The sequence below is a fragment of the Phalacrocorax aristotelis genome, chromosome 8 (genome assembly GCF_949628215.1).
Source record: "Phalacrocorax aristotelis chromosome 8, bGulAri2.1, whole genome shotgun sequence".
NCBI classification, from domain to species: Eukaryota; Metazoa; Chordata; class Aves; order Suliformes; family Phalacrocoracidae; genus Phalacrocorax; species Phalacrocorax aristotelis.
This window is the reverse complement of record NC_134283.1, coordinates 32,246,886-32,264,150: the sequence shown is the minus strand read 5'-3', so window position 1 is coordinate 32,264,150 and position 17,265 is coordinate 32,246,886. Positions and strand designations below refer to the sequence as shown.

The window sequence follows — 17,265 nt, the reverse complement described above, 5'->3', positions numbered from 1 at the left end:
CAACTGCACAACTGATGTTGTTCAACCCCTGTAGCATCCTCACAATACGAATCAAAACAGATTAGCTCTGCTATTGACTTGCCAGTTGCAGAAAAAGACAGAGACGGTTGCACACCAAATGGCTGGGGACTTGAAAGGAAATTAGAACTAAGGGCATTAAAACTACAGTGATTAGCTGAGTAGATCTTGGATGAACCAATACCAACAAATGCAATTTAAGTTTTTGGAGCATTAATTACAGATATCAGCTTGATAAGCAAGAAAATTAAGGCAAGATTATAGAGTGGAGATGCTCATATTTCCATTTTGCATGTAATTTTCATCTCCAAACAAACTGTAGTAACTTTAGAAATAGCAGTCTACTAACATGAGACAGTTTCAGACACTTTTCCTAAAACAGACAACTAAATTACTTTGTAATTAAGGTATTATGCCAAATCTGGGATGAAAAGGATAAGGGATTTGTATCCCATATGACAAGATATAAATGATATGGCAAACCAAAAGAAATTTGGTAGTTTAAAGCAATTGTTTAGGCTGATGAAAGAGGGGGATTGCATATCTCCTGGAAAGCCACACTTGGAGCTAAACATACAGCCAGCCAAGCATAAAACTCAGATAATACTGAGGAACAACTACAAGTCCGTAACAGGAATTACCAGCGAAGAGAAAACCATACTCTGGAAAGAGAGGCAAACTGCCAGAACGACCAAGAATTTCTGTGCCTATGGAACAAAGAAATAAACATAAAAATACACTGTCCAGCTGGAATGAGCACAGGGGTGGCAATATTCATACTTCTGAAGGAAACCACTAGGGTAAGGAGAATATAAAGCATATCTTTTTCTCACGCTGGCATGCCATAGCCCAGGTTGGGAACTCTGCCACCTCCTATTGCAACACCATTGAAACAAACACAGAGACATACAGCAGCTATAAGCCAAGGAAGTCCTCTGCAAGCACCATCCATCACAAACTCAGGCTGACTGCCGACAAAACATGGATGCAGGTTCATACACAACCCAAACTGTAACCCCATCTTAACATGTTTTTTACACGTTTCCATTCACAAATGTTTCACATATATACCCATTGCCTGAATATAATTAATCACATCACTGGTTACTGGAAGATTAACCAAGTTTCCGATCACACCTGAAATTACTTTCTTGCTATAAGTACTTTGCAGTATGCTATTTTTTGTCTAACCCATTGCAGCGCACTCGAATGTCCCCATACCCTGCTGTTGCAAGCCATTCCGGATGAGGAAAAGGCACCGTTTATTAGATAATTTATTTGGTAATCACGGTAAATACCTATTTATCAGGTAACCACGGGCCTGGGGATACTTCAGCACTCCCCACTGCTGGCTTGCCCCTACGTTGCAAGTGCTCACCCCCACAGCTCACCTCTGGGCTCAGGGTCTCCTCACACAGGAATCCCACACCCACCCCCATACCCAAGCTACAGGGGACCCCCAGGGACCCTCCCTAGGACACCCAGACCTACAAGGGACGCCCCCCGGCCTTCCGGGAACCCCCTCAGCCCTCCCTGAGTCTAGAAGGGACCCCGCCCATAAAGGGCACCCCGGCACGTAGGATCCCCCCGCTCCGCCCCGCCCCCACACCACGGCCCTTGCCGCCGCGCTGTTCGCGCGCTCCGCGGGGGGGGGGGCGGGCCGGGTGCCACTCTACCTCTCCTCTATGATACGGCGCCGCTCTATCCCTACCCGCCCGCTCGGGTCAGGTCGCCTGAAGCCACTCCCTGGCGCTTTTCCCCTGCGGGCTCCGCTTTCTCCTTAGCCTGGCGTAGAGGTCGCCGGCGCCGTCTCGGCCCCGCGGGAGGCCCGACTGGATTAGCGATCCCCTTGGCCACTCGGCCCTCTCTATGGCCCAGGCCGCCGTCGCTTGGCAGCCCGCCCTCTCTATGGTCCCGCGGGCGGGATGTGGCGGTGGCTGCTGCGGGGCCGCGGCCTGGGCCGCTGTTGGCCGCCCCCCGCCCGCCCCGCCTGCGCCGCCGAGCCGTCTGACGGCCCCAGCCCCGAGCGGTGAGCGCGGCCCGGCCCGCGGCGCCGGCCTGTAGCGAGAGCCCTCAGGGCGCCGCTGGGCAGGGGGCTGACGGCTGGTCGCTGGTCTCACGGTACTGGTGTTCTCTGGTGTTTTTAGAGCTCCCGGTTGCCAGGACGGACGGCCCCGGGATGGCCGGGAGCGAGGAGGAAGGCAGCAGCCCCTGCCTGGACTGGTGTGCCGCTACTCGGTGCTGGAGGCAGTCACCTGGGTGAGGAGCAGCTGGCGGGCCCCTGGCCCTGGTTGGGAGGGATGTCACCGGGAGACCTCGGGGGTGTGAAAGGGGATGGGAGCAGTGGGCGCTGCGGGAGCCCCCAGGGAGGGGAGCCGGGGTGGGAGGGGTCCCCGAAACGGAGCTATGGCCAAGCTGCCAAATGGAAGTGGGACAGAAAGAGGGAGCAGGGCTGTTTTCCTTGACTGGTGTGTGCGTTTCTTCAGGGTGCACTTGGTGCGCTTCTTCTGCAGCTGGTCAGACAGATCTCGTGGCTGAGATCGCTGCCGGACGCCAGGAGAGAGCGCAGATGTCCCAGGCTTTCTTCGGTGCCCTCTCAGCGGACAGGTTAGTAGCTCTGACTTGCGAGAAGGGGTTGTGGGAGGGCCCGGCTGTCGGAGGGGATTTGTGCCTCGTGATATGTTAACTGAGACCGGAAGAGAGCTGTTGTGAGAAGCTGACGGCTAGCTTTCAACCTCTTCGGGGAGAGTGAGGGCTGATATCTCTCAGGAGAACCTTGCTCTTTCTTAACCATTTGGTGCAATCCCACTTTGCATCCTGCATGCCCTTACCTTTGTTTTCTGTTCTGGCCTCTGCTCCCCAAGCTTCTGCTCGGCTTTGTGGTCAGAGCAGAGACGGACACTGGGTAGATACGCAGTTCGGTGTTGTCTCCTAAAGCAGACACTGCACAGCTAACAGAAACTGTTTTGCGCTCTGTGTTTCAGTGGTGACTGAAGCCTCAACCAGCTGTCCGAATGTGCAGCTGGAGTCCTGCTTCCTGCAGAAAGGAAGTCCAGAGGTTGTACTAGAGAGTTCATCCTCAGGCATCCCCTCAGGGCAAGGAGAGAACCAGCCCTGGGCAGAAGTAGGTACGTGCAATGTGCTGCAGGGTATACTTGTGGCAGAGGGACTTCTGAGTCTCTGAGTTTCCCCAAGGCAAAGCCAGGAGCCAAGAAGTGTATAGCCAATATTGACACTTGAGGAGATAGGTTAGAGTGGAAAGACAGAACTTCAGGGAGGTGAATCAGGAGTCCAGAGACAGGATGAAAAAAGCTGCTGAAGGCAGGGAGGAGCCTGTGTTGCAACTCTGCAGGTGACATTGGCTTTACTAATACTGGTCTGCCTTAGTGACCTGATTACAGTTTCTGTTCTTCTGCTGTGGGCAGATATTTGCAGCCAGAGATACTCAGGCAAATAGTGCGGCAGATTTGTGTACATGGTGTGAAACTAAAGGAATTATTTTCTCCCTGTAAGATGAGAATGTATATACGAGTGCTTATGTGGTAGATAAGACAGTGGAAGGAGGTATCAAATCCATTCCTATTAAAATGAATTTTTTAAGAATAAGAAGATACACTTCAAAAAATTTGAAGTCTTATCCAGGAAAGCATGTCCTGCACTTTAAAGTCATATCAAGGAAGATCAGATGATGCCTACAGCAGGGCTACTTACTAGATGTATAAACACTTCAGGAAAATTATTAGAAGTAGGAAGCCTGCTGCAGCAGGTGGAAAGGGGGGGCAGTATGTCGTTGTGATGTAGAAGAGGCACACAGAAATCAATCCCACAGATGTTGACTAGATGATGTAAGGTGTTGCAGAAGAGGTCAGAGGGGTTCCCCATTCTTTGCTTTCCTCCAGATTTTTAGCTTTTTTCTGTGCTGATTTAAGCTATTGCTCATCACTGCTTATCAAACCTATCTCCTGCCAGAGGTTACCATTCCCATCAGTGGGCAAATGGAGCATTTTGTTTCCATGTCTCCTAATTAACTTCAGGAAAACAGCCAGGTTAATTTACCTAAACTGCCAATTAGACTGTTTAACCCATCTGCTTTTGCCTGGAGCGTATTAAGAAGCACTCAAACACACTGCCTTGCTGCCAGATTACTGGACATGGACCTCTGGGAGAAGTGGTGGGGAATAAGTGGAGACAGCGATGCCTTCAGTTGCACAGCTGAACACTCAGGAGCGGACGTGTGTCTGTGTCTGACAAACAGTTTCCTGCTGGGAGTCAACAGGAGGAGCTTTTAGGCAAACTGATAAATTGAACAGTGACAAGTCACTAAGGCCACATGCTCTTTGTTCAGATGTTCTTCAGAAGCTATGAAATCGCTAAGCCTCTAATGATGATATCCAGTGCTTAAATCTGCTGTATGACCAGAAGAATGAAGACTGACAAATTGGATGCTGGCTTTCAAAAAGGGGAGGGGTGTTGTTTGAGCTGCGAAACTGCGGGGGAAAAAAAGATAATTTTAAGTTGATAGAAACTGTGTTGTAGAATAGAGATGTTAGATACCTGGATGAGCATGCTATATCAAAGAATCAAAGGTCTTGGAAGGATTTAAGAAACCATTTCTCAGGCCAGCTTGCTCCATTGCAGAGACTTGAAAGAGTTGTAAATCTATTAAGAGTTCTTTGGAGAAGTCAACAGGCACGTGGAGCAAGATTATCCTGCTTTTTACTTCCTGCAAATCTTCTAGCCAGGATCTAAGAAAAATATATCTGGAGAAATAAAGCTGATGTGAAGGTAGATGGAAGGACTACTCTTGGGCTAGTAACTCCTTAAAATACAAGAAATAGTTTTCACAATGGAGAGCCATGGATCTCCTTCATGTGGAGAGCTGGTGGATTCCCCTAATTCTATGCTGAAACCTGTTCTGTTCAGCACAGTCAGCAGAGATTTGGTAAAAAGAGGTGATGAGTGAGGTGGCAGAAGAAGCAAATGGTACAAAATTATTCAGGACAGTCAACTGTAAAAGTCACAGCAAAAGATTGCACAAGAACTAAAACCAGGGTAATCCCAAGGTAGGTTAAATTAGCATATGGATGGGAATATAACTGTAAATACACATACAGAATGAGGAATGTCAGATTAATAATTATATTGCAGAGGGAACATTTGAAGTCACCACAGACATGTTTCTGATAAGGTTAAGTCAGTGCTCAAAAGCAGTGAGGCCAATCAAATGTTAATTATTGTAAAGGAAGGAACTGAGGACAAGACAGTATCAGAGGTTTGTGTAAGTCTATGATGCAGCCACATCTTGAATAATGAAGGAAAAGACACTCTGTCTTAAAAACAATAACAAAAATGGCATAGAATAGGATGACAAGGAGGCAATTACATACAAGTAAAGACTGACTCTTCATCTTAAAAAAGAAGTGGCAGAGGGTGTGCTAGTCCTCTGTGAAACTGGAAGTATTAAGGGAAGGTGAATCGGGACAACATTTTTCATAATACACGTATTCATAGGCAGCATGGAAATTATTGGGTAGCAAATTTGAAAAAAGGCAAGAGGCAGTGCATGTTTGGCCAGTGCACAGGTAAATTATGGAACTCATTGCTACAGGCCAGAAGTATAAATGAGTTCCAAGAAGTGATTAGGTAAAATTACACATTCCAATTAAACTTAATGGGTCCAGCTGAAACCTCCTGCTCAGAAGATTACGGAACAGCTGATTGCTGGAAAGTTCTGCCAGGAAAAGCACGACTTTATAATCCCTGTTCCTTACACAAGCATCTACAACTGTCAGTTGTCAGAGATAATATATGTCAGAAATAATTTGATTTTGCTCAATATGCAAGTCCTCAGGTTACATTCTCCCATTATCCTGAGCATCCATTTTGTGGAAATTTATTGAGAAAAGTCAGGGTGAAGAGATTCGGTAATTTTCACTGCAGAGTCTGAAAAAATGTGTAATTTTGTAATGTGAGAAGTCCTGTGAATCTTCCCGTGGAAAGTTTTACAGTAGAGATTGGTGATGCCTTGGTGATACCTTTCTCTCAGAGTATGTTTTGCTTTTTACAGGAAAAGCTGCCTAAGGTTTAGGTTTTTTTTTCCCCTGGTGTTTAGCTACTGAAAGAGAATGAGGCTGGTTAAATCAGAATGCAGCAAGAAGCTGGGGAGAGCAGAAGGAAGGGAAGGACAGGTGCCTGACAGATGATGCAGGGGAATCTGGTAGCAAAGTCTTGCCGTTAGAGAACAGAACTCAGAGTGGAGCAGAATGTACCTTCACTTCTCCAGTTTGCTGTTGCCAGCAATGGGAAAGGACCTTTGAGAGAGAATTCCACGTTTCTTTCAGTGTTTCAGTTAATTTCCAGAATTACTTGTGCTGGTCTACACGTACAGTGACAGTCTGTTATTGCTGTCAGCTACTTTGGTACCTCAAGTGGCAAAGATCTTTGTGATGGATCCAAATAGCCCAGCTTTGCAGATGAGCCATTCCAGTTTTAAAATAACACAACATGATAGAATCTATTACTTTTAGTGTGTTTAAAAAGAAAACTTTAGGAAATTCATTTAAAAGTTGCTTTAAATAGCATTCTGGATATTACTATCAGCAAGTCTTCAGCTGCATGGTCACATCCTATTTTTTTCATACAATTCATGCCTCGCACAAAGCTTTTTTGCCAAAAGTTAAAGGCACATAGTGAATAAGCAGGTGATTACAACCAGTCTCAGTGTTATAGCAGCTGAATGCTGCCCTGGGGAGTTGTATTTTACCCCTGGTAGAACTGTAAAATTTGTTATTTCAATTCTGAGATTACAGACATTTCAAAAGCATGTTTTCATTTCAAAGCACAATGAAACCAATTGGAAACACTAAAATTTTCCATGAGGCAGAAATCCTGGATTTTGTCCAGTTCTTGTGAATTCATTCTTGTGAAGAATTTGGGTATTTTGGGATGAGCAATTTAGACTGTCTATGAGAAGATATTAATTCCTCATTTGGAGTGAGCTTTGAGCAACATTTGATTAGTACAGGATGAACAGTGGAGAAATACCAAATATTTATTAGCTGCTGAATATGTGAGCATTGGGCATCCAATACAGCAAAAGCTGCAAGATTGCATGGAAAAAAGGATACATAGTCATGTTATATCATAGCACATATATGAAGAAGTAGAAATAACATTGCACAGAAAATTCCAGCTGTGGTATTCCCAGCTTTTGTGTGCTTTGAGCATACACCCTTAAGAATAATTTGATGTGGTTCTGCGTGTCCGGCACAGCAACAGATCTGTTCAAAGCCTAGTTCCTATGAAGTTCTGCTGAAGCTTGACCATTCTTTGGCAAATAAACAAACCGTTGGGTGAACTTGTATTACCTAATGATAGTCTGAAGGTTAATCTAAGCTGGTCTTCTCATTCTGCTGAAGTGGGATGGGATTCTTTGCTGCTGGGGGTGCTTTTATTTCTCTCTTTACTGCTGAAGGAACCTAAGCGTTGTTTTTAGATTGTGTGCCTGGTATTGAGGCAGCTGCTCTGAAACAGGCAAGTGTTAAAGATCACGATACCCCTGAAGAGTTTTGATTTGAGGCTTGCCCAGCTTCAAAGGTGAGTTCCTAGCGAATTCAATAATCTAGTCCTTCAAGAGATGGGACTGGGTGTCACAATCCCTGTGTTTTCTTCCAAATGACCTTATGCTCTCTGGGAGTGGTAACTAATGTGGGGAGATTACTGGGATCTGGGTGAGGCAGGTTTTCCAGTAGGAGAGGGGCATGAGACAGTTTTACAGGCTGATAAAATTCAGAATTAGTTTTTGTTTATTTTTCATGGGGTAATGGTTTGTCCAAATTACAGCATGCTTTCTCAGTAAATAACAAGTCTGATTTAGGAGTAGATGTCTATGCCAAACGTAAAGTTTCTTAAAAGCATGAGTCTGCTAATGTTGTTTAAACAAATAGTTGGGAGAATTTTTAATATAGACAGTTTTTTTCATGAGATTTGCTGTTGCATATATGGCAAAAACCAAATTACATCATGAGGGAGATACCTGAACAAGAGATAGTCTTACCATGAGAAAGATCAGATAATTTTATGAAAATAAATGTACCTGAAAATAAATGTAAAGCACAACTAATAAATTCACAGATTGTATTACTTTTGATGGAATGATGAATAGAAATTGTGTTTGGCATAGTGATCTTGCTTGTTGGTGAGTGGTGCTTGTTCAGATAAAATACATTTTAATGCAGCCAGAGGGGAATTATTTATCTGGGAATAATGAGGCTGCAGCTGGAACTTAGGCCACAGCTTCATGTACATTGTAAGACAGTGCAGGCACCGCAAGAAGCAATCCTGCCTGTTGTGCCCTCGCTTCTGCTGCTGTGTCGGCACAAGTGCTTGTGTAGCCATACAGTGCCAGGAATCAAGGAACTGGCCCCCAAAAGGACTGATTCTTTACTCATATTAGCTCCATGCTCTGCAGCCACACAGCTTGAGAGGGAGATGGGGAGACAGCGGGAGGGCGCAGCTACTTCTTGCATCAGCTGTGCAAGTGATCCAGGCTTCAGCACCTGGTGTCAGGTGCCTGGTAGGATCCAGCTGCTTACAGCAATTCAGGTTAAAAATAATTGACCTCAGTCAGCCCTTGCCTGTTCGTCCTCTTTGCTGGAGGTCACCGTCCTCTTAGAGTAGCTGGTGTAAATGCCTGTGTAATCACTTCCAGTACAAGTCTGTTAAGAGCAAGGTGGCTTAGCTTCTGCTGTAGATGTTTTTGTTAGATAATTCTGATTGAAACTGGTCAGGTAGTAGCTGAACACGTTGTTGTGCCAGCCTATCTAAGAGGGCAGCGATGAGCGAGTGAGGCCTATTGGGGTGATAACCTAAGCCCGCATGTGATGCGGCCAGAATAGCACATCTGATCATTCCCTTGCAGAAGCAGAACTGTACCCTGGAAAGAAGTTACCTGGAAAAGGAGTTAGGGAGGTAAGCACCTAAGCATGAGATCTTGGTGTGATGCCCTGGGAAATAGGAATAGGAGCACAGTTCTGATACATGCAGACTAGGCAGTTACAAATTCAAATAAGGAGGCAATTTTACCCTTCCTGTGACACTGGTGAGAGGGTCTGCACTTCAAAAACAATGATGAAAATTCAGGAATAGTTGCAGAGAGTCATAAAGGTAATCAGCTTGGGCAGAAACGTACTTCATTTGAAAGACATGAACAGCACGGTCTGTTTAGAATTACAGACAAGAATCAAGAGGGGTTGATTAGTCGTATCAGGACTTTCAAAAGGAGAATGGGCTTTTTAGTAAAGAGAAAAAAGCCTAGAAAAGCCAGCGCCTGGGAGTAGGAACCAGATATATTTTAATTTGAAATGAAACACAGAGGTTTAAAGCAATGATTACAAGTTTCTGTAACAAACTTTCAGAAGTGGGAAATTCTCTACCTTTTGGTATCTTCAGATCAAGACTGTAGGCCCTTCTGGAGGAGGTGCATTAGCCAGTTGCAGATTAGAGGACTGTATTCATATGGCACTTCGTTGCTTTTGATACAAAGGTCTGATTGGTTGGTGTTCCTTCTGTTATTAATGTCCCTGACTGGGTGGGTGATCAGTCCTCTAGGAAAGAGCTGTGGAGCAGAGAGGATGGGAAGAGGTGAAGATACAGCATTGCTTAACCCTGCTTTTTTTGTTCTTTTTTCTTTTTTCTTAATGTAGGGGAGTTCCAGATCCGTGAGAGCTCCAGCTTGGAGCCAGTTCTCCACAGTGCAAAGGTACGCTTTCGTTTTTTGCACCCTCCATCTGCACTTAGGTTTCCTTACCTACAGGAAGACATCTCAATGCAACCCCAAGCACAGCCTGAGCAATCCGCTCACATGGAAGACTCTCTTCTGCCCTGCACAGCTGGAGGCCAGGAGAAAGAGAGATGTGATATGCTGCGCTCTGCTTTAGCCAGAGCAAAGTTCCAGGAACTACAAACTGGCACCCCCATCCTTTAAGGTGTCTGTGTAACAGGGGTGCTAGTAGAAAACCACTGAAAGAAAAAAGCAAAGAAACCCCAAAACAAACAAAAAACCCTGTCCAGCAGCCCTAGTCTGTTCTTGTTTATTCGCATTTTTATGCAATCTTTCACTAGGTGATTACGTGCTGTTGCTATTTTGGTTTTTACCAGACAACCCATTACTGGAGAAGGTGGTGTCACTTCTAAAGCTGCAAATCAGGGCTGGCTCTTGTCTGTTATAGGGAGGAAGACGCTTTGGGCTTGAAGAGGGTGCATCAGCTTGAGAGTCACAAGGCCATAAATTATATTATTGTTCTTGTTGTGATTAAACCTGCTAATTCCTTGCAGTTCAGTCTTAGGTGCAGACAATTCACCATTTTAAAAATCAGTCAGCTGAGCAATTGCTCGAGGACAGTGTCAGCAGAATGGAGATAAATTCAGTATTTAACAGAGTGGGATCCTGACTTTGACATGGTAGTGACCTCTGCTCTCCCACCAGAAAGGCATTCACATGGTCTGCCAAGGGTGTGAGCATTGAGCTCTCCATCCTAGGAGGTACCATGTCTGCAGGGCCCATAGGGAGAGTCTCTAGCTCATTCGTAGGTTGTGAGGCAGGTCTCGGGGTGCTCTCGGGAAAGGAGGAGAGTCAGTCTGTCTTGTCCTCTTGTGAGCAGCTCTGAGTGCTGGTTGAACAGTAAAGCTGTTGGATGGCAAGCGGCATTTTTGTTCCATGACTTCCCTGCGGGGGTATCTCGGCTCTTGTGCAGTGTGCACTGCTGCCACTCGATGGCACTAAATTTGTATGCAAGCTTGGAAGCTAAAGCTGCAGGCCAAGCTAATCCTCCTCTCACCTCCCAAAGTGGTGGTAAAGTAAAAAATCCTGTTCGTTACTGAGAAAGAAAAGACATTGTCTCCGCTGTGCAGGATTCTATTAGGAGCGTGCAGTGTTCAGTAAGCTGACAGTGTGGGCTCAGCTTGAACTGTGTAAAGTATATACAAATATGTCAGTGCATGTCTGGTAGAGACTATTCATGCTGTTGACATGATGCGGGAGGGCGAACAACGGCTAACGTTGCTTCTGAAGGAGGGAGTTATGAGTGGTATCGGGTATTTGCTAAATCCTGAAAGGTCTGATGATGCCCAAGAGACTACACCAAGCTCTCTGGCCAGAGGGGAGGCAAGCAATGTCCATACAGCTTCCCTAACAAGATAGCTGTGCAGGACAGGGAGATTTTTTTTTTTGTGGAAACATCACACCAGATTACATCACCCTCTTGATAACTAGAGTACAGTACAGATGTGTCTCAGTTCTTGGTTTCCAAGAAAGAATCTCTTATAGGGTTTGTATGTTTTGCTCTCTTAATAACTTTGCTCTTTAACTCCTCAGGGTGACCCAGCTCAGCGAGGGCATTTAGAGGAAGCTGCTCTCCAGTTGCAGCAGATTTTCCGGATTGACATTTCCATTGCATTGAATATCCTCGGTAATGTGGACTTGGATTTGTTTTGTCCTTAAACCACACATTTCTCTTCTTGGAGGACCTCCAGATTGTTGCAGGTCTTGTGTGAAGGCAGAGATGGCATATACCCAAGCTGAAGCCTCCTTTCAGCAATTTCAGCTGTGCTTTGAGAGATTTATTGCCCTTTGTCCTATCCTGCCACCTGATTTATGTCAGAATATTTAAATCCAGGTTTGGTTGAAGCCTGCACTGTTGTACTGACATCTGTAGTTGGAAATTAAGCCATCTCTGTCTTTTTCAGCAACACAAACTGTCGAATCCTTGTATCCTTTTTCATTGTCTGAGACCTCAGTCTTCCTGGCAAGCTGAAAAAGCAATTCCAGAATTGTAACTCTTAAGATGAGCTGAAGGAAGATGCAATAATCTAAGAAAGAAATCCCTGCCCTATATACACCACTAGTTGCAGCACTAAAAATGTGAACCACTTCTGTGCATACCATACGTTGTGTTAGCCCGTGATCCTTCTTTGCAACGAGACTAGAAAAATCCCTAAAATGCAGTGTTGCCATTTTTCTTAGGGAAACTTGGGTCCTGTGGAATGAGGGTTGGTGAGCCTGCCAGAAGTGGACAAGAGCACTTGGCAGGGGCCCAGGAAGGCCCAGTAGCTCTGGGGGAGGCTGCTGCATTTGAGGCTGCATTCTGCCCATTTTCTTTTCCCCTGTTTTTATGTTGTGTTCTTTCCAGGGATTGAAAGTATGAGAGCGGGCCATTACAGGATAGGCTATACCTGCTTCAAACTGGCAGCAGATCGAGGCTACAGCAAAGCCCAGTTCAATGTGGGTCTGTGTTACGAGCATGGCAGAGGCACAGAAAAAGACTTGGAAAAGGTATCCGCAGCTTGTAGGGTTGTATATATGTGACGCAGGCCAGGAGAGTGGTCTTTGTTGGGTGCACAGGCCTTTTCTCCTTTCGCATGGGTGTGACAGTCTCTGAAGTCTCGTTAGAAAATGCTGGAAATAATATAAACTGTGGGTTTGCAGTGCTGGCTTCAGTATCATAGATTCCCTCAGAGATGTGCTCCTTTCTCATAGCTTCTGAGGTCTTTTCATAGGTACATAGGCTGTGCCGCTAGCACCCATGAGAGTACCAAGGAGAAACCTGTCATGTTACTGTATTTAAAACACCACTGCACATCCGAGGGCTTCTTTACATCTTGAGTTATCCAGTTTGTGTACCTTAACTACAGCCTGCCACCTAGTGTATGCTGGCCATAGTCAGCATCTTCTGTAGCTGAAAAGATCTGCAGAGGCAGCTTGTTTCAAGTAATTGCGCACATCCCCATTGGCACAGAGTAAGCTTTGGTATTGTTGGCCCAGTGCCACCCCCTTCAACGTGGGGAGTTTTGACTAGAGAAGGCAGGGTGGTTAGAAGGCTTTCGTATAGTTGCAGTCCGCTGTCTCACTTAAACAATGTCATATTCTTCAGCAGGGAGGTGTGGGAGAGCTGCTGGGGTAAGTGTGTGCAACTTATGATAGATCTAGACAGAGAGGTTAAGCTCATCCTGGCCAGAGGAGAGTCATGTCATGTGTGATTCAGGTAATGCACGCCCTCAAACAAGTGTGTTTCTCTTTTTCCAGGCAGCTTTTTATTACTACCACGCAGCCAGTAGCTGTCACGCCATGGCACAGTACCGCTACGCTAAATACCTCTTACACCACGGACCTGAAAATGAATGGGGTGGGCATCAGAAAGCAGTGGCTTTCCTGGAGCAAGCAGCAATGGCTGGTATTACAGAGGTTAGTGTCCACAGCATGCGAGTTCATAGCAGAGAGCCAGCAGAGAACCCTGTCTGAAGGATTTGAACCACAAGACATCCTAGAAAGCAGTATAGTGGGGCTGGAAGCAAAATTCTTCCAATGTATTTATGCTTCTGACAGTGTATGGGAGAGAGCCTTGACTGCACAAGGGAGGCAGCCAGGTCCCCACCGTGTCAGCAGTGCTGGTTGTCTGTTCTGCTGCTGGGTAATTCTTAGACACCTAGATTAGACCATTAACTTAGGAAAACTGACCTGTAGTTGAAAATGTGGTTCTCAGTTTCACCTCCTCTCAATTCTGAGAGTACAGGTCGCTTTGGTGGAAGAACTTCCATGAGATGCTTGAAGTAAGACCATATCCTCGTATTGTATCTGTGACTTTTCAAGATGATTCATCCACATGGATCTGTGTACCCTGCCCTCCTTTCCCACTCTCCAAGAGATGCATTTAGGCATGTGCCATCTTGTGTTGGTTGCGAATGCCAGCCGTTCTGGCAGTGATTGCATCTCATGTAGCACACTGTTCCAGGAAGTGCATCTGCTGTATCTTATGGACAGCTCACAAGTAGGAGCTCTTCTCTGGCTCTGACTTTCACAGTGCAGTTTGAAATTATATTCTGGGTCTCATGGTGTTAGTATGGTGATGTTACTGCACGTATAGTGGAGTTCTATAGATCAAATGTAAATTTTTTTGTGTAGCATGTCAGACTGATTTTTTTTTCTAGGACAGCCCCCCTTCTGTCAACAGGCTCTGCAGCCAGCAGGGTACTTTGCACACCCATCTTGCAGCAGTAACCCTGGCATTTGAACAACCTGCAAAGTCAGTAAAGGAACTGGAGTAATTAATGGGGAAAACCCTGGCTGATCTGTATTGTGTGGTTTTGTCACAGGCACAGGCTTATCTTGGAGTATTCTACATGAAAGGGCTGCAACCTAAGGAAAAGAGAGGTCTAAAGTATCTGCTGCTGGCAGCAAAGAATGGCGTAAGTAATCCCTTTGCAAGCTATGTTTGTTCTCAGGTTGGGATCGTTGCAGGTTATGCAGGTGGCAGGTTTCAGGGCTTCCTGGAAATGGGAGTGAGTCTCAGGACTTTACCAGTCTAAAAGGACAGAGTAGAGCCCTGGTGCATCTTGGAGAGGAAACAGGCAGTGGGGTGCAGACCCTACGAAACATGAATGTAGAAACAGCCGTGTTGGGTTGGAGTAGTTCTTACAGCACCAGTGCTTGCATTCATCTAGCATAATTTTACAGGTTTCCCATTGTGGAGCATCTACAACCTCTCCAGTCAAACTCTTTCACTATTGTTTTGAGAACTTCGTTGTGTCTATCTTGAATCTGTTCTCCAAAATTGGCCTATTATTTCTTGCCTTCTACAGAGAGGATGAAAAGACTAATTCTGTTTCTTTGCAGGGACCTTTAATGTACTTAAATACTTGAATCTCCATTCAGCCTTCCCCCATTGTTGCAGTTTCTGTTCACATGTCATGTTGTCTAGATCCCCAACAATTTTCTTCCTTGCTGTTGAACTTTCTCCAGGAGACGCAGGCTTTGGTTTGTTGTTTTTGTTGTTTTTTTTTTTTTTCTTGAAGGGCAGCGCCACAATCTCAGCATAGTACTGCTCCTGAACCCTTACCAGCACTTAGAGGAGTAGAAGTATGACATCCTGTGTCTTGCAGCCAGGTTTCTGCATCCCACAGTTCTGTTTCTTTACAGCACTGTGACATTGTTCACTCATTTTCAGCTTGCTCCACATTGTAATAGCTAGTTTTTTCTGAAGAACTTGTTCGTTTTAACTTCACAGCTTTTGTGTAATGGAAAATAATGAATAGCTATTCCCTCTTCTTCTGGCTAATAATTCTGATTCTGTCACCCTTTAGTATGTCCTCTCTGAGTCATTTCTTTTCCAGGCTGCAAAGCACTAGTTTAGTTTGTCTCTCCATGTAGTTAAGCTGTTCCATTTTGCTTGTCTTCTCTCTACTTCTCTCTAATTCTCCTTTGACCATTTTAAGATGCTTGGACTAAAACTGGACTCAGGATGGAGACATGCCAAGGATCTGACATAATGAGATTCTCTGCATTCGGTTCCAATAATTCCTAATATTGTTTGCCCTTTTGCCTGCCACTGAGCAGTGACTTGATGATTTCAGGGAACTATCACAGTGATTCACAAATTCTTTCTATAAGCACTACCTTGAATTTGTCAACACTGTTTCCTCTGTGATTGTGTTGCCCACTCTTAGTTCTGCAAGACCTTCTTTGATTAATTCTTCACAGTAAATTTGACCACTGTGATTGATACTACATCACTTGCAAGCTTTACCACTTCAGTTTTCACCCACTTTAAGAATGCAGACACTGTCAGCACTGGTGAGACTAGACCTGACTAGCCCCAGCAGCTCAGACATCAGGTTCATGATGGTTGATACAGTATTTAATTCCAAATCTGCTAAAGATCTCTCATAAGCTGCATCATTGGCTCCCTTCTTCCATCTTGATGTCAGGTGTGTGTGCTGCACAATATAACAATGAATTATCTCATTAAATAGATGATTGTTATTTACTGAATGCCTAGTAAGCCTTTAACAACAGAAAATCTGGCAGGTAACTGCAGGTCCCAGGGGTAACCCCCAGTCAATCAGTGTTTTGTTTGTTTTGGTCACAGCCATGACAATTCTCAGAACCCGATCATCTCTCCCCACCTCTGCTTCCCAATGGATGCTGGCTGTGGGTGTACAACAGCCATATCCTTGGTGGCAGGCTTGTGCATAGGCTCCCTGGGATGTAACCCCACTCCCAGCATTCTGCTGGGAGAAGGGCTCCATGAGTATGTTCTTTTCCCAATACCTTGGAGTATGAATTTATGTTTAATTGGTTAAAAGACTGCTGGATATGGGTGAAGCAAGGATTGCACCGTTTAGCTACAACTCAATAAAAGGGAAAACGGGTACGAAAAGTCATGGGTTCAGTGTTTTCTCTCTCAGATTGTTGCTCTGTGCTAGAGCTGAGGGGGGAACTCTGACAAGTGTTCTTCCAAATACTACGATGCTTCAGAGAACTGTGTTATACTTTAGTTACCACTTTTTAATCCTCCCTTATTTTATGCATGCAACCACAGAATGTAAAATCCATATTAAAGAATGTTGTTGGAGAGCTGAGTCTGACCTTCAGATTTCAAAGCATGTTGCAATCACTTATGCCATGCTAATTTGGGGATCTCTTCTCCTGTGGTCTTGTGTTTGAGGTGTTCATCACATAAGAGACAGCTAGTGGAATTCTTCATACTTATTTAACCCTGTCTCTTCTCACATCTGAAGTGCCAATCCTTCAACATGTTTATCTCATCTCTAAAGGAGTTTATTGCTGTCATAAACCAAGACTTGCAACATTTTGCAAAGCACCCACTCATTGCGTTCTTAGCTTTCCTCTACCAGCTACATCTCAGACAGCAGCACTCGCAATATGTTCTTTTCTCATGGCTTTATTAAAACTTACTACTTAGTACTTTTTTCTGGTTTTTTCCTTTTCTTTATTTTTTGCAAAGCCTTGTTTAAATCTTGCTTCTGGCAGTTACACTCTTCAAGTTATGTTGCTGGCTTTTATGCTGGAAAAGGTCTGTGTGACCTCTAGCCCATGCTGTCTTTTCAATGTCTTCTGGACTGTCATGTTGCTTTTTTGCTATCTGTAAGACCCTTTTCCTCCCATTGGACCTCAAAGATAAAGTGCACAGCTGACACATAAACATATCATGGGTTTGGATTTGGCTCCACTGACCCACCTGCATGGAATCCTCTACTTTCTAGTTCGTTATCAGCAGTTACATATGTCTGAGTAGTTTAGGTGTTTTTTTCTCTAGTGCTTATTTGCTTGACTTCATTTCTGCTGCTTGAGATTTCCTCTGGAATATAATTGGGTGGGGCGGAGCAAGGTAGTGGTGCACTGTTGCATTGAAGGCCTGATGGCCTGAATCTGCCAAGGGGACTCTTCCAAAC

The 17,265-nt window shown here is 44.9% G+C and overlaps 1 protein-coding gene across 3 annotated transcripts in view; it reads left to right on the top strand.

Moving 5' to 3' along the window:
- The first annotated feature begins 1,663 nt into the window (after positions 1-1,663).
- Positions 1,664-17,265, top strand: part of DELE1 (DAP3 binding cell death enhancer 1) — a 22,663-nt gene continuing 7,061 nt past the window's right edge. Inside the window, exons 1-9 of one of the 3 annotated variants that reach the window (XM_075102263.1) lie at positions 1,664-2,047; positions 2,166-2,277; positions 2,505-2,625; positions 3,003-3,146; positions 9,723-9,778; positions 11,393-11,486; positions 12,207-12,349; positions 13,100-13,258; positions 14,167-14,259. In XM_075102263.1, coding sequence (XP_074958364.1) covers positions 1,944-2,047; positions 2,166-2,277; positions 2,505-2,625; positions 3,003-3,146; positions 9,723-9,778; positions 11,393-11,486; positions 12,207-12,349; positions 13,100-13,258; positions 14,167-14,259 — 1,026 coding nt within the window. In that variant the 5' untranslated portion in view covers positions 1,664-1,943. The remainder of the gene's footprint in view (positions 2,048-2,165; positions 2,278-2,504; positions 2,626-3,002; positions 3,147-9,722; positions 9,779-11,392; positions 11,487-12,206; positions 12,350-13,099; positions 13,259-14,166; positions 14,260-17,265) is intronic. The other 2 variants (XM_075102264.1, XM_075102265.1) reach the window with 2 other exon arrangements.